This window comes from Phalacrocorax aristotelis, chromosome 2, assembly GCF_949628215.1.
Source record: "Phalacrocorax aristotelis chromosome 2, bGulAri2.1, whole genome shotgun sequence".
Taxonomy (NCBI): domain Eukaryota; kingdom Metazoa; phylum Chordata; class Aves; order Suliformes; family Phalacrocoracidae; genus Phalacrocorax; species Phalacrocorax aristotelis.
In genome coordinates this window covers 6,941,494-6,962,121 of record NC_134277.1, presented here as the reverse complement: position 1 = coordinate 6,962,121, position 20,628 = coordinate 6,941,494, and the positions used below count along the sequence as shown (strand labels likewise).

General features: G+C 45.0%; 1 protein-coding gene across 1 annotated transcript in view; it reads left to right on the top strand.

Moving 5' to 3' along the window:
- Positions 1-17,545, top strand: part of ACVR2B (activin A receptor type 2B) — a 97,557-nt gene extending 80,012 nt beyond the window's left edge. Inside the window, exons 3-11 of the mRNA XM_075082266.1 lie at positions 2,924-3,033; positions 4,393-4,544; positions 5,662-5,805; positions 6,908-7,051; positions 7,944-8,092; positions 11,746-11,860; positions 13,433-13,571; positions 15,960-16,090; positions 17,234-17,545. Of these exons, the coding sequence (XP_074938367.1) occupies positions 2,924-3,033; positions 4,393-4,544; positions 5,662-5,805; positions 6,908-7,051; positions 7,944-8,092; positions 11,746-11,860; positions 13,433-13,571; positions 15,960-16,090; positions 17,234-17,428 (1,279 nt within the window). The 3' untranslated portion in view covers positions 17,429-17,545. The remainder of the gene's footprint in view (positions 1-2,923; positions 3,034-4,392; positions 4,545-5,661; positions 5,806-6,907; positions 7,052-7,943; positions 8,093-11,745; positions 11,861-13,432; positions 13,572-15,959; positions 16,091-17,233) is intronic.
- The last annotated feature ends 3,083 nt before the right edge of the window (positions 17,546-20,628 follow it).

Genomic DNA, 20,628 nt, shown 5'->3' with positions numbered 1-20,628 from the left:
ATTAACAGAACATAAAATTCAAGGATTACCCTTGATACAACACCAATGCAGGTGGACCTCACCTTTGTGCAATTCCCAGCCCTGCATCTTTGTAGCTTCTCATTCCGGAAGTTTTAGGACATCAGGGCCTAAGCTGTGGGGCTTAAGCTGGGACTAGATTTGTCCCATGGCTGGAGAGTTTTCCCCCTTCGGTGCCGTACACTCTCCCTGCTTTTGTGCCCGTTGTCTTAGCTTATCCCAACGGTGAGTTGTTCCTCATCTTCCTTCTACTATTAGCTCTGGGGTTACTTTCCCACCACACCTATTCCCTTGCGAGTTGCATAGCTGAGCTCTATATATAGCTAAATTTTTATTCTTCCCGATAAATCAATCCTCCTTGGCCCATTAGTCATCTTAATGCCGATCCTTCTGAGAACAGAAGGTCATTCTAGTTTCCTACTTCCAAGCAGAAGTGTTTACTGTAAACAGATTTCTCCTCTCAGTGCCTGCTCTCATATACAGTGACACTTGTATTGTCACTGAGTGTCTCTGTGCACGGATGTAGTGGTTCTTAAACTTTGTCATAATGTGTTGCTCTGTTACAATAGTAAAAAGTTTCTAGGGCTTCTCACAGCCTTTTTGCAGCCCTGGGGTTGAGCATCCATTATCCTGCAGCCTGATTCTTCAAAGATGCAGTTCCAGGGCAAAGCTAAAAGATCTTCTGAGAATTAACAAACAGTACAAGTGTTGAAAGCAACATTTGAAATAAAGGTTACCTTTAATTAAATAAATGCTGTTTAAATAGAGTCATCTTTTTTTTCCCTTCCCTTGAGTGCGCTCGGCAGCCTTTCACGCAGGTAATGTTGCATCCCAAGACGGCAAAAATGGCTAAAAAGATGATTTTTTGATTGACGGTGCTGTGCTGATGCCCTTTCCATCTCTGGCTTCAGCACCTTTGGGATGCTGAGCTCCTGGGTGCAGCCTCAGGAGATGCACCTGTACCTGTATCTGCCCTGGATGCAGGGCACGGTCCTGTTCTGCCAGGCCGCAGCTCTTCTCCTAGCGCAGGCAGCACATGCTGGGCTGTGGCAAGCGCTGCCTCCTTGTCGCTGGAAGGTGAAAAATTCGGGAGTGCAAGGGTTGGGATGTTGAGGGTGATGGCTCCTTACTGTTCGTTATCTTAAGGAAACAAGGACGTGGCACATGTACATTTAAGGCTATAGGAAAAAGGTAGTGTTTAAAAATCAACTTGTGTGCTCTTCATTTATTTACACAGCCCCATCAGAGAGGTCGCGTTCACGGTCCCTTGAAGAGCATGTGAACCACCACGAACGTGCCCTCGCTGCCATAGAAAAATGTGTCATTCTCTCCGACTGTCTCATTTGTAATATTTGCTAAGTATAACATGTCATACGTACCTGGATGGCTGCCCCGAGCGCACACCAACTCAAAGACAGGGATAATGAATTGCAGATGTGGAGCAGGCTGTTTTCACTCATTAGCTTGATTTTTTAACCAACAGATTTAGCAAAGGATGTGTTTTCTATTGAAGACTCCAATGCTGATACTGTTAAATCCAAATGGCTTGTTATCTGATTTCACGAAAAAGCATCTGGAAACATTGCTTAACTTGTTGAAACATCTTTGTTCATTTCAATAAGTCAAATAGCTGCTTTTTTTCTTTGAAGTTTAAAAAAATACAAGCCTGAAAAACAAACCAAGTGCTTCCCAGCTGAGACCTTGCAAGAGACATTTTGGCTATAGCTGCTTTTTGGGTTTTTTTTAACCCAAAAGGAATAAAGTACTGAAAACTACCCTGTGTTACGATTGAAGAGAGCCCTTTTGTTCTTCTCGTGGCAGTATGTCAGTGATACCGCAGGAAGGGAGGCTTGGCATGGGTTCATAAATGAGTAATAATGTCAAACACATATGATTGTTTTGCTACTTCCTCCGCGTGGTCGAAGGAAGGAAGTTATGCATATAATTTAGCTGGGCTTCAGGAAATAGTTTGATACAGTTCTCTGTGGAGAGCAGCTCTGCAACCCTAGTAGCTAAAAGAGTGTAACTAGCAAAAGGTGGCAGGGAAGGGAAGAAGGCATTTAAGAAAGAGAAAGGAATGACTGCTAGAGCACTGCAAAAATCCCCGCATGTCTCTTTTGGCATTGATCTGTGGGAGAGGGAGGATGTGTGGCAGTGGAGTTGGTCTCATCCGTGGAAGCCCCTAACGCACAGCGTGGAAGGAAACCTCCGTGCTGAGAAGGCTGTAGCGCTGCCTGGATAAGAGGCAAATACAAAAAAATGAGAGCTGCAACCTGATTTTCTTTAAAGGCTTTTGCGGAGGAATAAGTTTTTTAAATGAGAAGGAGGTGGCACCTGAAAATCAAACTTTAAAAAAACAAAGCCAAACCCAAACCCTGCAGCCTTCCTCCTGCCTGCAGCAGGGCTGTTGTTGCTGCTGGTGTCTGCTGCCCTGCTAGTGCATATAGTGATGCTTAAGGCTGCGAGAGCAGTCTTAGCTCAGCCCACGTCATACGTGCTTTACGGCACAATCTTTAATTGCACGATCAAACACTGCTCTCCCCTGACAGCAGACATATGGGCTGTGGGAAAGACACTGTTTAGGGAAGGAGGCATCTCTCCTTCGTTTTTCTGCTTCTCATTCAGTTAGCGGCGGCGGCTTTTATTTATTACTCGCTATCTAATGCCTCTGGTACATATGGAAGCATTTGTTTCCTTTACGGTCTTTTCAAGGATCTTTGCTATCCACTGGGGTATTTGAGTGCCAAGTTGTTTTCTGTAAGTGGAGACTGGCGGTCTGTGCAGCGCAGCAGCAGGAGAGGGCGCGTGGAGAAGACAGTTCGGGGCAGGTCGAAGACAAGAGGCAGGAGTTGGCTGACCTTTTTTCTTTTCCCTTCATTGCCACGTCTGTCCCTCCCTGATGCAGGCAGGAGTGCGTAGCCACAGAAGAAAACCCTCAAGTGTTTTTCTGCTGCTGCGAGGGCAACTATTGCAATGAGAAATTTACCCATTTGCCTGAAGTCACCGGCCCAGAAGGTGAGTGACTGCTTGGGCGGGGAGTTGGGATCTCTTCCTCTAGACCCAGTTTGTGATGACTTTGAGCTGTTGGATCTTGAGCAAAAAAGTACTTCTGACAGGACACGAAGTACCATTTGGGTTACAAAGTCCAGAAATCCTTCTGCTGGGATTCTTCAAGAATAGTTTTTAAATGTTGTTGAATTCTGTGGGTAAAGTGTGTTGTACCAACACCTTGTATACCATCAGTAAGGATTACATTTTCTTTATGGTGGACATTCACAGTGGGCTTTTACAAAGCAAAATCCCACACAAGGGGAAGAGGGCAGTGCGATTTATACAGTATGGATCAACTCAAACTCTTAAAAGGTATTTGACACCTTCTTCATTAATTTTCCTAGGGCACAGGTCTCCAGATATCTTAGGCGTCAAGGATTTTTGCATTTGATTGGTCTTTTCTTGGTCTGGGGATTGAAAGCGAATGTGTGTGTCAGCTTTCAGAGTTTGTGGATATACTTCAAGGAAGAAAAGTAATAGCAGGTCCTTCTTCAGAGGCTAATAGAAAAATGATGATTCTTTTAGCTGTAGGCTTGCTAAAGTATCATTCAATAAAAATTATTAAGGGATGTGGATCTTTTCCTTAGGATGGTTTCTTTTGCTATCAACTACTTGCATTTACTGAGCTGTTCCCGTAGACCTTGATCAGATTTTCCTGGGCTTTCCTGTTAGGTTTTTAATTGTTTACATGGGTTTTATTATCTCCTGTTATTAATGTACCCGTAGCAACCTAGTAGCAAATATTCTTCTCTCACAGTTTTCTGTTTAATTTGGCAAGCCTTGCTATTTTTTCCTTCCCTGTCTCCAACATAGCAACATGGCTCCATTTAGTATTCCCATTGTTTGTGTCTCAACTGCACTGATGTAATTTGGAACAAGAACTACAGTGGGAATAATGCATTTGATTGTGGCTCCGGCAGCATTTTACTAAAAACTGACATCTTGTCAATCACTGTAAAAGGCAAAGCAACCCTGCGAGGGATTTCATGCTCGTTTAATATGTTTGGAAGGGTTAAGAGGAGGAAATTTTCTGTTTTTACGTATCCCAGCAAGAAATACCTATCTTAAGTAAAGGTCAGATGGAGGCTCGGCTTGCTGAGTGTGGTTTGGACCATCGTAACTCCGTTATTAGTAGTCATATGGAAAAGAGTAAACTGCGGAGCCTCACGAATAATGTTGGATGTGATGGGACATGCCACTAAGCATTGTCAACTTTGGAGCAGAAGGAAGGATGGGGTTTGGTTGCACCTGGACATGTAGCTGACAGTGTTGTTGCATGCTTGAAGGGTCCTTTCCTTCGTTTACCCTGCTCTTTTTTTGCAGTCATATACGAGCCGCCGCCACCAACGCCCTCCCTGCTCAACATCCTGGTATACTCGCTGCTCCCCATCGCTGTCCTCTCCATGGCCATCCTCTTGGCCTTCTGGATGTACCGTCATCGCAAGCCTCCCTACGGCCACGTCGACATTAATGAGGTGAGGGAGTCGCTCCCCTGTATTTGGACCTTACAAAAGGCACGGAGGCTGCTCGGTATATGTTCACATCCACTTTCGCTTCACTCTTTTCAGGTGGCCTAACTTTTCTTCTCTATCTTTTTGAAGTTGGTGGTACAGCTGGCCTCCATGGTAGCGTTAGCATCCCCTGTGAGGCTGGTGGGTTTCGATGGGGTCATCACCATGTCTGAAATTCCTGAGGAATGGAGTTACACAGCTCTGCTTGGTGGCTACCCTTCCCCCTAAACTCTCAAACCTGTTGCTTGATTTCAGCCAGCTTTGCGGAGGAGCAGAGATTAGAGAGATGATAAAGTTCCTACCAGCTTTATGGGGTGAGGGGAGATGCTTTCCCTGTAGAAGCTCAGTTTTTATGAGCCATCAGAGAATGCATGCAGGAGGTCATCCATATGGCCCAAAACCATCGGGAACTGGTCTTTGCTGGCTTTGCTGTGCCCTGAGCCTTCTGGTTTCTTCTGAAGAGCCGAGCAGCTACCTCTCCCTCCCTCCTCTGCCCATTATAACCCATACTGTGAACCTTTCCCATCTGAAAGCAGATAGGAGAGAGCTCCAACCCTGTGCATCCTGCAGGGTTGCATTGTTCTGGACAAATGCAGAGTTTAAACAGATATGATCTTTATGATGCTGACAGACCTGTTTACTGCCCATTGCTAGGGTTATGTGAAACACCTAATGAAGTGCAAAGCAGTGGGAGGTTTTAGGTGTAGTTGGTTCTTGGGTCAGAAAGATCAAAAAGTTCCTACTTTTGGCAGGAGGTAGCCTTGAGGTCATTGGTGTTTTACATCCCAAAATAGCTCTTGCTTTGAAAACAGAAGAATTTGGGATTTGCCAGAGGATGGCAGGCAGTAGTTCGACACACAAAGTGACACTTGGAGGCATAGACTGTTGTATATGTTCTATACAAATACCCTAGAAAGCAAGATAGGGAATTTTGGGCTGCAAACAGTACATCTAAATAATTTGTATTAAATAAAATGTCACTTCTTTATGCCTCTTTCCCCATATGCAGTCTCTCCATTCCTCCTCTCCCTTTGTTTAACAGTCCAGCTTCAGCTGGTGACAATGTTTTTCTCTCATGCAGGACCCTGGCCCACCACCCCCTTCTCCCCTGGTTGGCCTAAAGCCTCTGCAGCTCTTGGAGATCAAGGCGAGGGGACGCTTTGGCTGCGTGTGGAAGGCTCAGCTGATGAATGACTACGTAGCAGTGAAAATCTTCCCTATTCAGGTGAGAGGGGTATTGCATTAGGTTCTCACTCGCCGGGCTTCCTCACCGGTGCTGAGATGCTCTAAGTGCCTATGGAGGTATTTTTAAGACCATAATAACAAAGATGCGTTTGGACTCTTCTGCTGGGGGAAGAAGTTCAAGGACCCTCCCTTCCTACACATTTCTCTGTGTTATCTCATTGCCAAATGTCTCCTGTAGTAGTAGTTGTTGCAAGAAGGGCAAAAACAAGCACATTTGGAAATCTACGGGGTATTTTAACGTCACTGCAAATGTGTTGTTGAAGTCCAGTGAGGCAGTGTGCAGCTGCAGTGCCCGAAGTGCACACAAAGGACCGAAGCCCTGGCTTTGTGTGTTCTGCCTGGGTAGATTATAAATCCGGACCCGAACCCAGCAAACAGTTCACAGCTTACAGAGGCACAGCCCCAGCGCTGTGAAAGCTAATTGCACCGCAGCATTTCTGTCAGCTCACGTCTTCCGCTCTAGGAAACCTTTGAACGTTCCTGACTTGACTCTCTAAGAATTGCAGATGGAAAGAAAAAAGCAATCAAAAGTCAAATGAAAGAAGAATGACTGAAACATCTTTGTGCTCCTCTGCTATCTCTTTCTTCATTAATTTTTTGCCCCATATTTGTTGTCATAGCGTTGCTAAAGGAGATTTGTAGGAGACTTCTGTCCAAGCCAGCTGTGACCTACTAGTAAATATTCAATAGAGCCTAGATTAGATTTTGCAATCGTAACAATTACAGCTACGATACAGATCTGGGTGCTGTATGCACAGGTTTTATTCTTGCAAGCTTCCTTAGAAAATCTTGACAAATCTTATTTCTCAGCAAGGTTGGGTTTGGATTCCACCTCCCTCCCCACACGTGTGCTTTAGGAATAGCTGAGGATAATTTTGGAGGAGGGGGGCTGAGAACAGAAACTTCCAGTCTTTCTCCAGCATCTACCCTTTAGGAAAACAGCCTCATTTTGAAGGGATGCATCACACCTGAATGCTAGAGGATGATATTAGGAGGAACATGAGCAGCTCTGACTGAGCTGAAGGAGCTGTTTGCTTTAAAGGGAAGTGTGATCTTTGATGGTGCATTTCTCCGTGCTTTAGGATAAGCAATCTTGGCAGAGCGAGAGGGAGATTTTCAATACTCCTGGCATGAAGCATGAAAACCTTTTGCAATTTATCGCAGCAGAGAAAAGAGGGACAAACCTAGAGACAGAGCTCTGGCTGATCACAGCTTTCCATGACAAGGTAACGTATCATTGCACATACATTTTGGGAAGGCAGAGAGGCGGCTGGTTGTGAAGCAGCAGGATTTGGTGTTTAATATTCTCCCAGAAGCTCCCCTGTAATCCATCCAGTCTGTCCCTCGTGAGCCATGGCTCAGTGGCAGTGGAGAAGTGCTCCCGCTCCCCTCCTCCAGAGGCCCTCCCTTTAGCTTTCAAAGCTTTCCTGTGCAAACGTAGGATTAATAAAGGTGGGACCTGTGGAGAGAGGCAAGCACTTTTGTGCCACAGCTCATGTATGTGGTGGTCACCACCTCTTACCGTGTGTAGATGAGCAGGTGGGAGCTGGGTGTCACGGACCGTTGCAGTCCCAACTCGCCCCTGTCAGATGGGCTCTGTGTTTGCTTTTGAAGCTTGGGGCATGTCTCCCATTTTATGGATTGCTTTAGTTATCAAACATGACTAACACTTAAAACAAACACGCACAAATCCAGGGTTGAGCCAGCAGTGTTATCCCTCTCTTTAATCCAAGGTCTACTGAGCCAATCATCGCCACAACCAGCTGATACAATGCATCATCTTCTTGCATGGAAGGCTTTCCTCTTTCTTAAGTTAGATGAATTGCTCTGTTTTGAGATGATTTTGTCCCTTCCTTACCTCCCTCCCCTTCCCTGGCAGATTAGTAGGCTCCTTTTAGACATCCATATACTTTCTGTGCTGTCAGAGGCTGAAGACTCAAGAACGCTTCTGTTTTTTATTTCGTCTTCCTTTTTACTTTTACCAGTGATTTTTTTCCCCCCCTGTTAAATCAGGTTCAAATTTCTCAACCACTCATTAAAACCGTTTTCTAAATCAGTTGACACATCTGTCACGTAGCAGGGTCCGCGATTAAGAACATACGATGTCCTGTTTCGCAGGGCTCTCTGACGGATTACCTGAAGGGCAATATTATCAGCTGGAATGAGCTCTGCCACGTTGCAGAAACAATGGCCCGTGGCTTGTCCTACCTTCATGAAGATGTCCCGTGGTGCAAAGGTGAAGGACACAAACCTGCTATAGCACACAGGTACGGCCTCTTTCGTTGACACCATTCAAGTACTGTGTTCAGATGTTCGCAGCCTCTTTGAAATTATGTTGTTGAATGGAGGAGGAGATTGTGCGTTTAGGAAGTAAATGCCTTTTAACTCAACAAATCCTATGCTAAGTAAGGATTTTTATCAACAACATAGGAAATGGTGAAGGGCAAGTGAGTGTCTTGTCTGTGAAACAGTCAGTGTGGTTGGTAGTGGTTTATGGCAGATGTCTGAAGGGTAGGTGCTTCCCTCTTCCATCAACTCTCCTCTTGACAGGTAGTGGGAAGGCAAATCTGGGTGCCGCAGAACCGCTCTTTGAAAGGACTGTGCTTGATGAATCACGTTATAATCCGTGTATTTCTATGGCCATACCAAGATTTGGACCCTATTTTTTCCTCTAAGTGTTTTAGACTGATAACTCCACTGCATGTCTTCCCACAGAGCTTTTGATCTTTAGGTAAGAAATGGGGAACCTGTAGAAACGCAGAAAATGGCTGCTGTTTATTTTTCACTGTAGTTTTATAGTGCCCAAATTGTGCCAGGGTGCTTAGGAGAGGTGCCAGGATGCTCAGAAGAGGTGCCAGAGCAGGCACCACTGTCCCTCTGAGATCTCCTGGCACACGCTTCAACCCACCTGGGTGGCAGCACCATGGGGACAGCGTGAATCCAGAAAGCAGTGGGTTAAACCATCCTTATTGCAACAATACTTGTTTTAGCCCTTCTCCGCAGTCTCATATTGCTTGCCCCGGACTAAAGCATTGCTGCCGCGCGGGGGGGGTAGTTTTCCAGAAGGGATTTACGCAGGCTACACGCCATAATCCGCGGCTGTACTCCCCCACCACCCACCGCATTTCATCTAGGAGGGACTTAAACCCCACATCCAGCTGCAGCAATTTGTACCCGATCTAGCAGGGCCTTCCTCATGTACAGCAAGATAATCCCTGTTTTTTGCAAGGGTGTCCCTGCCCCCCAAACCACCCCCCTCCCCAGACCTGAAGGTTTCTGAGAGCTGGGGGCTGTTGAAAGACTGCAGGCAGCTGCCTTTGTGCTTCTCCTGGAGCTGACCCCTGTGTCCCTGACATTTGTCCCTGTGGAATAAAGGCAGTGGTTTATACATGAAAATTCCTGAGGGTGGGGAACAGAGGAAGGCTATAGAAAGGCTTTAAAGCAACAGATCGTGCTCATTAGTGTCCCCATCATTTAGCAAATGATAAAAGATAGAGAATGCACCATTTGTGTGAATTTAGCACATACCTAAGGAAGAGGGATTTCAGGACACAGGGGATTTCCCGTGGATTACCCCACTCCTTTTAGTTTTATTTTGGTTTTAAAAGAAGACACCAAATACATTTTAAATCTGGGAGGGGGTGGTATTTTTGAATGGCTTAACACAATGCATGTGAAGATGCTGGAGCTGCCAGATGGGACTCCCCGAGTCATTGCTGGGCAGGGGTACAGCTAACTCCTTGCTGGCCCCTGGCACTACAAGGAGGTTTAAGGTTATGGGATCGCTTGTTGGTGCGAAAGTGCCCCCACGTGGAAGCTGAAAATAAAATCTCCGGTGTCTGAATCAAGTTAACGCACCCATCGCTCATAGTCTGCTTGCACTCTTATTCCCTCGTTTGAAGCATTACACGGAGAAAGATGCTTTCTTCTTTTCAGGCCACTTTCCTGTATCAGTGACCATTTTAGGATGGTCTAATGCATACGGTGTTAGCGGAAATTCTAGCTGACACGGCTTGGATCAGGTCTTTCTCCCTGTCCTGGATATGTTTGCATTGCAGCTCACACTCGCCAGTTCGAGGTGGTTTGTGGAAGGAAGGAAAGCCTGGAAAAATGGGGAAATGTATGGAAATAGGAAAAAACACAGGAAGTGCAAAGGGAAGTCCCTGCATCATGTACCAAGATGTAGCAGTTAACTGTTGCATGCCCAGTGGGTCACCAGCAGCAGCAAATACCCATACAATAATATAGGTTTACATCTCGCTTCGCTTTGGAAACGTATCGTTCAGGCAGACTGTCTGATAATTTCTGTGTGGTCCTCGTTGAGCCACTGTTTTGCAGAAATCTCATGCACAATCTGTACCATCCTGGAGGGCATAATCCCCTAATGCTGACCGAGCAAAGGAGTTTATCTGTGTCATTAGATGATGGCTGTTTTCTAAGCCTGTGGGGAAACTGCTATAGCGTGGAAACAGTCAGTCTCTAAGATGACATGGTTTAGGTAAATGGTGTTTTTCTGTGTAACGGAGTGTTACATACGTTTGGCAGGCTCTGCAAAACTCTGTGTCCCCTTGAGCTGATGGAGGCTGGTTTCTGGTGGGGTTCCCTGGCTGTATGATGCTCTCCAACTTCACACCCACTTCCCCCATCTTAATCCTCGAGCCAGAAATGCCCATCACATAATGTTTAGCTTAGAAAGGAAAAATCCTTTCTTCTGATTTTTTAAGCTCAGAATCAGGGACCGGGTGGTACAGGATGATTTTTGCTCACGCTGCTTCGAGCTGGTGCTCTGGCGTCCGAGGCTGCAGTGAGCAGCCCTTCTCTATGGTCCAGCAGTTTCTCTCTTCCCAAAGAATTTTGACAGGTCCCTCTAGTGTGGAATAATTGTATCTGCCCTCATTAATTATTTTGTGCAGGCCTGCAATGTCCTGCAATCAGCAGGGTCACCGAGTGAATTGATGATAGGGAAATTATAATGCTGAGCATACAGGACAATTGCCATCTGCTGTCTAAGGTCTGTAATTTAATTACATTGCCAAACGTTCATTTTCAGAAGAAAATGCGGGAAGCCCAGGGAACAGGGCTTGACTGCTTAGGCATCTTGACCCTCCTCCACCCTGACTTTCCAGCCCCTGCAGATTTACCTGAGCTGCCCTGAAACAATCCCGCTGCAGCACAGGACTGACACAAATGTCCCCTTAAAGCCGCCACCAAGCACAGACCCACCATCTCTACCGCAAACGCTTACACCTGCCTGTCAGCTGCCCGGTCCCATCCCGCCAGCTCCTCTGAGTGGGGGCTCACCCCATCCCCTGCTTGCTTTCCAACCCTCCAATTGTCTGTGGAAGATCGGTCCAGCAGTCCAGCAATTAAAACATAAGTGTAATAGATGACTATGGCAAAAGTCTGTTGAAGTGCGTAGTCAGGGTGAACAGATTCCCATCGGCATCTGCTAATTTCCAGAAAGATCTAATTTTGTAGACAGGAGTGAACATCCTTACTAGGATAAAGAGTAAATTCACCTCCTTAATCTGTCCTGCATTTGTCGTTGGGAGTGAGAAACGTGAGAAGTGCCCAGAGGTGGGGGTCCACAGCTGGTACTCAGAGCAAGAAATGGTGCCTTATAGTGCCTGCTCTAATTAAAACACCTGCTTTATATCATCCCTTGCTTTTATTCTGAGGTTAATTCACTGTAGGCTTCAGCCGACTCTGTGCCGGGCAGCACAGGGCTGCTTGGTTGTGTTTTAGGGACGCAGGCAGCAACGAGCTGCTGAATTTGCCAGGGCTGGCCGTGCCAGAGAGGGAATGAAGGAGCTGATTTACTGGGGGCTGCTGAGCCTATAGACTTAAAACATGTTGCAATGTGATTTAGACGTGTGCCGTAATAAACCCTTCCCAAACTTGCTTCTTGGCTTGTCCGTAGGGACTTCAAGAGTAAAAATGTCTTGCTGAAGAACGACTTGACAGCAGTGCTAGCCGATTTTGGACTAGCTGTACGGTTTGAACCTGGAAAACCTCCAGGGGACACTCATGGACAGGTAATCATTATCTTTAACAATAACATTTTAAAAAGTTGGGCTTGCCATAGCTCCTCAGGAGTGGGGGTCAGTTTGTATAGATGTATTTAATTCTCTTTGAGATATGTATTTTTCCATAAAAGCTTGTGCTCAGACATAAATTCCAGGAGCTGCTTTGATCTGGGTGAGAGGGGAGAGTGCTCGGACCCTCCTGACTGCTGTGCAGGTGGAGTCCTCCCGGCCCCGGGGGCAGACGGCTTCTTCTTCAAACACGGGACTTGCTGACTCTTCATTGTCTGGGTATTAAATATTAATACTCCTAAAATTATTCATTTATTTTTAAGAATTCAGCTGGGCTGGCTGCTTGGGTGACCTTTAGCAATGGCAGATCTTGAGAGCAGGCTGTGCGCTGCGTAAACAATTTAGTGTGCTTTTATGGGCTCTTAATTTTCTGCCTTTGCTTTGCGTTGCGGCAAGTGGCCCTTCGTCCTGCTCTCGTGCTGGGGCACAGCAAGGCCAGCATCCCCTCCGGGTGCCTCCAGGGTTTTTTGAATGCCCATCTCCAATACAGGCTCCCGTTTTACCTTTATTTCAGGAGGAGTGAACACTTCTGGGTGAGCACCCCCTGGCTTTCCTAATTTTTGCCTTCTTTGTTTGGGCTTTTCCAGTATTTTCTATGCCTTTTCACATCCTGGCTTCCCCCTGTCCCCACTGCCTCAGGTAACAGCAAGAACAGATGAGAATTTCCTGAAGGAAAATATTAAAGGCATTTCAATTCTCATCTGAAAAAGGTGGGGTTTTTTCCTTGCTCTGCTCTCCACTGTCCTACATTACAGGCTATAACTCTGCCGTGTATGTAACCACAACCATGTGAGGAGCTTGGTATGGCTCTGCCTGGACTAAACAGAACAAGGGAGGTGCTGTAGTGGGCACTGAATCCCCTCAAAGCGAGAGGGGATCTTTTCCGAACAGATCACAGCAAGCCAGGGCAGGGTAAACTTCGCAGGGTTCACGCTTTACTACTCCTGTGGATGCAGGAGACTTGTTTTATCCAGGGCTGTCAAACCAACACCTTTTCCTACCACTTCAGGATATATCAATTTTACTCTTCTCTTTTTTTGATATATAATATTGAATTTCTTTTTTTAGTGAAAGGGGATTGAACTTTCAACAACCATGATAACCAAGTCTGACTTGACCTCAGGGTGTTTCATGTGTCTCCAAAGACAGCATTTTCTCATGCAGTGTGTGCTGCTGGAGCAAAACGTGGTGGGACACAGAGTAGGCAGCGTTTCATCCGTACTCACCGCACCGCACCTCATTTAAATTAGACCTGTAGCGCACGCTGCGTGACTATCACACACGTAGCCATGCACTTCGGCTTTTTCCTTCAGGTAGCTTATCTATACTTGAGTGATCTTAGTGACGGTCGGTGTCAGAAAAAACATCCCCCTTTTGCATGTATTTGTAGTGAGGTGCAACTTCAGCAGAAGTAGCCTTAAGGCTAATGAAACCAGCTGTCATTCATCTCCAACCAGCAGAGGCTGATGGGCCCAACTGGAACATAACCTGAGTTGTTTTTTATCTCTGTAGGTGGGAACGAGGCGGTATATGGCTCCCGAAGTGTTAGAGGGAGCGATCAACTTCCAACGAGACGCCTTCCTGAGAATAGACATGTATGCAATGGGGCTGGTGTTGTGGGAGCTAGTCTCCAGATGCAGAGCAGTTGATGGTAAGAATAAGGATTGTCCCTTCCCTGGGAAGCGCTCTGTTTCAGCATGGTTTAATGGTCCATAGAATGGGCCTGGTTTTGTTTTTAAAAAATAATAATCAATGACGTATTTTTAAGCAGCTAACCAGTTTTTCACTTGCTTGTTTTTTAGCACAAGCTGTCATTCTCTGTAGATAATAACCTTTGTAAGTCTTCAGGTCTCAAAGTGCTTTTAACTGCGCTGGTTACGTTGCAAGTTGGCTGAGAACTCAGAGGGAGAGGAGTAGGTGATTCCTCCATCAGTGGTGGGTGTCCTTTAGTCCTGAGCCTGCTCTGTGCCGCTGTCCGTGGCACACTGCATTCCTGCCTGTGACCGAGGCAGGCTTTGAGCTCTGGAGAAGAGCTGCGCTCAGCTCCAGCTCGGCTGTCACCTCGCTTCGGCAGGGCAGTGTGGTGGCCTGAACAGAATGCCCAGAAGTGAAGCACCTCAGTGAAATACCAGGAACACAGGGCTGGAAAGATGATCTTGGGTCAGCAAGGCCATTTCCCTGCTATCATAAGTTGTTAGGTTTAATCTCTGACTTTTTCTGACCGAGCCCTCTCTCAGCAGTGGGCTGAGTTTGTTGTTCCATCTGCAACTTTGGAGGATCTCACTTTCTCCTGAATGATCCAAAAGAATGAACTTTCATGGTGTCTCCCTTTTCAGGTTTTTTTAATCCTAAGACAATGCTGCAAAATGGGGCGTCTTTTCAGTCCAAATAGGACATCTGCCCTTTGGTGACACCCTCGCCATTTGCAGGACCTTGCTCCTGGTCAGGGAAGCAATCATTTAATTGTAGTAGCTCCAAGGCTGCTTGCTCCATCTTCTTTCTTCATGTATAGATATGGGTGCTCTGGACTGAATATCAAGTTCATAAATAAACAGTACCTCACCTTGACTTCAAATGTTTTTGTTAGTGATACAGTAGGACTGAGGAGCTTGATTATAATTAGGATGTCTGCATAGGTGTGTGGTAAGGGGAGGTCTTTTATCCAGATAAAATGCTGGAGGAGCGGAGAGGTGGGAGCACAGTGGGCTGAAATGGTGGTACCCAGATCACTCATGTAGGAATAACCCTTCTCTGTTGAGGCCCCCCAGATATCCGCTTGGATTTTTGCCTGTCATGTCTTTGATCGCCTTCCAACTCTTCTCAGACAGCAGCTGGCCAAGGTGCTCCTGGTGCCATACACAGCACTGTTAAATCACAGGGAAGGCTTCCTTTGGGATAATGGGGCATTACGCGGAACCTCATCTGCACTTCTAGCTCAGAAGTGATGCGTAAACAGCAGATTTGGCTTGGAGATCACCTGTGCAGCTCTTCATAGCCTTGATTCCTCTTGGAGGAAGAGGAAGGGAAGGTCTTGCGCATTATTGTGCCATCCGTTGGAACGGGTGTTTCAGCTGGGTTTAGTGACTGGCATTATGGCAACAATAATAATGATAAGCTGTTTCAGTGATTTTTTTTTTAAGAGTACCTAAACATAATTTTGTTGGTGTCACAGTTCATGACCAGCTAAAGTAGTCAGTTCTTTTATTTTATTCTGGAAAGGCCCTCTCGACATATCTCCACTGTTGAAAGTAGACACTCTTTGCTACCGAGAAACCATAAGCAACGCCACAAACCACCTTGAGAAAGCCCATCCGTTAAGCTGGGCTGCCGTTTGTGTGAAAGCATCTACGCCTTGCCAAAAGCCAAATGAGGTTTCAATAAGCAGAAGTTATTGTTACCATGCGGCATCTGCACTGATACTCGTAATAGTTGTCTCATTCCTATGGCCCAGGGCAGTTCACAGCCATAACTGGTATAACTAAAGCGTTCAGAAATCATTTTGCACTTAGGAGCTGGTACCTGGGACAAGTGCATCTGGCTCCAGCGTGCCAGGGCTGGCTCAAACCTATGAACAAGCCAGATCACAAAGGAAGAAATTATAAGCGTTGGATATGCTTGACCTTGCTAGTCAGTGCCTGAGATGAAATTATTCTCATGCTGAAACCTTCCTGTAGGTTATTGTGTGTTGAATTGCTATGCCAAAATGTGAGGAGGATGGGCTGACTTGATCTTTCTATTAAAATAAATCACGGGCTACCCAGCAAGCCTCCTTGAAGGAGAGCAGTAGGATTGGGAGGCCCAGCGGAGGGTTTGGATTCGTAACTCCACGAGGTGGAAAATGCATGGCCAGACAAGCAGCAGGGACAGCAAAGTCCATTGTGCAGGAGGAATGTAAATCACATTTGTCTGCAATGACGTGAACTTCGGGCTTTGCTGTGGTGGGTTGAGGTTGCTTTGGAGCTGCGGCTCACTCATGGCTGGGGAGGACATGGCTCTGCAGAGGACATTTCTCTAACCCGGTTCTCCGTGTGCACCTTAGGTCCAGTGGATGAATACATGCTGCCTTTTGAAGAAGAAATAGGTCAGCACCCATCCCTTGAGGACCTGCAAGAAGTGGTGGTTCACAAGAAGATGCGCCCTGTGTTCAAGGATCACTGGCTGAAACATCCCGTACGTCCCTCCTGGTTAATGGTGGAAAATGTTTTCGTGTGTGACGGGAGCAAGGGATGCAGTTCTGCGTCACTCGTTAGCTTCAGAGGGAAACTAACCAGTCCACCCCAGTGCTAGAGAGAGTCAGCGCTGGGGAATGAGGGGTTGCTCAACACCTTCATGCTCCCCTTTCCATTTTTCCCTTGTATTTATAGAGTAAACCAGCTGCCTCAAGTCAGCCAGTGCTGAACGCGGAGCGTGTGGTTGTTTAGTAGGACTCCTTTAATACAGTGAAAGAATGGAAAATGACGTCCCTTTCATTAAGACAAACAATCCATACCGTTAGAGACGCGTTCCTCACAAGCTCGATAGCATGCAAGACTTGAACAATTTTTTGAGGAAAAATTAATTAGACGTGAAGGCAAGCAGACAATGAAGCAAAATGCAGCCTGGGTTTCCCAGAGGTAGATCATTCCAGGCTTGCATTTTTAATAGAAGAGGTGATTTTTTTCAGACTGGGAAGCTGAGCAGATGATGAAATCTCACAGGGCTTCAGTAGGGAGCTAAATGCCTCTATTCTGACCAAGCTGCCACAGTTTTGGCTAGACTCGGGTGTACTAACGCATTGCCTAGAAGTCAAGGAGAGCTGCGGGTTGTAGATAAAGATGAGCGTTCCCGTTCAAACGAGGGTTCAAGTAAGAGCTGTACTCTTCCAGCGATGTCGAATTCGGTTATTTTGGGGATATCTACAGAAGCGATTGCAGACGAAGCAGCTGTTTCGTAGTAACTGATGCAATGCGGTCAGCTCTCATGGCTTTATCATGGGAATCGTAATACCTGATGTCTTGGCTTTTAAAGCTTTAACTGCTGAATCTTGGGGCGTATGTCGATATTTTAAAAAGTACTTTTAGGGCTATGAAAAAAAGCTGGATTTGACTGAGCCCTACAGCCTTAGAAAGCAGAAGCTTAAAAAACCCCAAAAATACATATTTAAAGTAATTTTTGAAGCTAATCGTGTGATAATTTGCGTAACGTGGAGAAAACATTCTTAGTTTTTCTTTACAGCGTTAAGCTGTGTTAAGCGGACCGCCTTGTCTGCTGCAGAGGCGGTCCCCGGAGCAGGCTTTGTTGCTGAAGATGCTTTCTCCCCCTTGTTGTCCGCAGGGCTTGGCGCAGCTCTGCGTGACCATCGAAGAGTGCTGGGACCACGATGCGGAGGCTCGGCTCTCGGCGGGCTGTGTCGAGGAGCGCATTGCGCAGATCCGCAAATCTGTAAACGGCACTACCTCGGACTGCCTCGTCTCCATCGTGACGTCTGTCACCAACGTGGACTTGCCGCCCAAAGAGTCTAGTATCTAAGTCCTGGTTCACTTTTGTCTTTCCAGACTCAGTGGATTTAAAAAAAAAAGAAAAAAAGTTTAAAAAAAAACCCACACAAAAAAAAAAAAAAAAACAAAAACACAAAAATCCAACAAACACATGAATGCAGCTGCTATTTTATCTTGACTTTTTATTATTATTGTTATTATTATTATTATTATTTTTTGGATTGGATCAATTTTACCAGCACATTGCTCTACTGTATTAAAAAAATGGACATTTCAGCAAGCATTCAGGTGCCGACTAATGAATGCAGAAAAGGTGCAGGTACCTCAGAACCTCAACAAACTCACTTCAGTTGTTTTTATTTTATTCAGTTTTCTGGGTTTCTCTTTATCGGTCTGTCTTCTAAGCGGAGCATCTGTGACGTAAAGGAAAACCACCTACCATCTTAGAAAACGCAATGCTGCAAACTGTGGAGGAAACTTAAGACTGTTATATAAAGAATACACCTTCCTCAAAAGGAATTTTTTCCCCATTTTGTTTTGGTTTTGGGTTCAGTTCCTTTTTTTTTTTGTCTTTGGAAGTGAGCTTCAAAAAAAAACAGCAGATGTGTCTTTTACGGATCTAACGGGTGTCATTGTAACATGGAAAAAAAAGTAACTGGGCGGAGAATGTTAATTCTTGATGGTAGAATTGAAGGGGGGAGCATAGAATAGGGGTGGGGAGAGTCACGTTGGACTTGGCAGCATTTGGGGAAACATCATTTGCTATGGAGCTACTTCTCAGGTAACCATTAGAGGAGGGGCAGGACATTTCTGGGCAGAGTATTAACGGCTGCAGTGTGTGGAGAAAGCTGAGTTAAAGAGCCAGTGGTCGTAAGCAAGGTGCTAGTTCCTTCTTCCTCCAGTATCTTGGGCTCGGGCAGTAAAAGAACAAAGCAGAACTAGAGTTACCTTTTCTTTTTCGACTCCAGGTAGTTACAGAAGGATGCTGTTAAGCGGTGTCATTTAAAGAGATGGGAGAGTGTGTTCTCAGAAGCACTTCGGTAGAATACTGGAAGATGGGAAAGTTTTTGCATCTCGCTTCAAGTGCGGGTCAGCTCAGGCAATTCGGCCTCGGGGGTGATTATCTGTCGGCCCAAGCTACTGGTGCAGATGGTGGAAAGAGGGAAAGTGTGAAAACTGGCTCTGTAATTTTTTTTTTCCTTATGAATTTGGGGCTGGGGGGTGTGTGGAAATACCTGAACTGGCGGCAGGTGGCTCCTGTAGCATCCGAGAAGCCTACGAAGGGCCCGGTTGCAGGATGCAGAGGCAGCTGAGCAGCAGCAGTGACGATCGCAGCATCTCTCCGACTGGTTTCTTTGACGCTGCTTTCTCCTTACTCTGTGACGAAACTCTTTTGTCTTAAAGTGGTGCATATTCTAAAATACCATTACTCTTATTATGCCATAAACTTGCTCTAGTCAGTGAATGTTCCTAATGCTGCTGGTTCAACATTGAAATATTTTTTTAATTTGCAAAACATGCAATGTTTAAAAAAAAAAAAACTAAAAAAAAAAAAAACCACCGCAAAACACACACACACACACACACACACACACACACACGTTACGTGGCTTCCGAGGTTTAAACTGAAAAAAAAATAAATTAAAAACTTCATGACCACAGACCACCTCAAACCAGAAATACCTCAGAATTTTCTACTTGTATGAGTTTTATTATATATTTTGTTAGTTGTGTTGTCTTGTAGTAAGTATATTTTAATGTAAGTTGGCTTTTATGACAAGGGAGTTTTAAAAAAAGAAAAAAAAGAAAAAAAGTTCCAAAATCTTTTAGGAAGTGCTACCATTTTTTTTTTTTGTTTTATAAAGCACCATTGTAAATAACTGTATACAGTTGTAGAATAACTGCCTATATAAGGTACCTGGGCATTATTCACTCTTATTTGTGAAGGCTGTTTTCCATTCTGTGTTATTTTTTGGTCTGTTTTAGTGAAAGGACAGTACATCTTTTTTATTATTATTTTTATTTTTATTTTTATTTTTTTGACTTTTAATATAACATGAATTCTGTGTCTTGCTAGACTGACAAAGTTATGTCCGTTGGATGGCCAGAACTTCTAAATTTTGCTTTGCGTTAAGCCAAAATCCGGACCTAAACTCATCACCCTGTAATGAAGATGTAAAAAGTCTGTGTTATATAAACAAATTGGACTTCTTGCCATTGCCAAAACTGTCAGCATGTACCCTTGCACGGGTACAATTTATTAAGCAAACAACATCGCTAATTGGAGAAAATAGAAAGAAAATTGAAATACATTTCTTGAAAAATATAGCTTTAAAACCCAGAGGTCACAAATGAGGACACCGTCCTTTATCTTGAAGAGACATTAAGATAATTGCCTTAATTTGTCTATCTGAATAAAGTCTTAACCTAGTCTTTCAAGTTACTGAATGTATATTGCATATTAGTACGTACCCACATGTAACTGTATTTCCGTGTGTAGGTTTGGAAGTTTCTGTTTCTTAATGTGCTTCTGTTGAGAACACCTTGACAAAACCAGACAGAACGATACCATTCTGATGCGGCCGATGTCCCCCGTGGTGGTTGACATCTTTGGGCCTGATGCTGCGACATACCTATGCTTAGCATTAAGTGTGTAGGTAGCTCTTCTGGTGTCGTGACGTTAGGCACTCGCTTAGTGTTAAGCATGGTCCTGAAGGTTTTCAGGATCAGTATTTTTCACGTTTAATACATTTCTGCACTGAAATTTATATAAAAATGTGACTGTTTTAGAAGCGAAGCGATGTAAGGGTTGGGGTGGAGCGGAGAGCAGTTAAGGACGAGTGAATACTTGTTTCGAGGTGGGCTTGCGCCCGTTTCCCTGGGAATGGGAGCCAGTTCATATTGCTGCAGAAAGAAAAAAGCTGTACTGTCTTTTAACTGTTAATATCTGTTTGCTGTTCTGGATTTTTTTCCTTCAGCATTATGTATTGTGGCTAAAACAGGCTTATTACAGCAGTTGCTTTTTTATCCTGATTTCTTTAAGAAGCTTTAAAGTATTTATTGAAAGTGCCATATGATTTTGATAGCCTATTAGACAGTCTCTGAAATCTTCTCTTTTGAGAGAGCATAAACAAAAATTCTCACGTGTAGCTTATCTTACTGCGGGGAACTGCACGGCCGTACAAACTTTGACCAAATGTTGATTGTGAAGTTTTACGTCTTCCCTGGTGT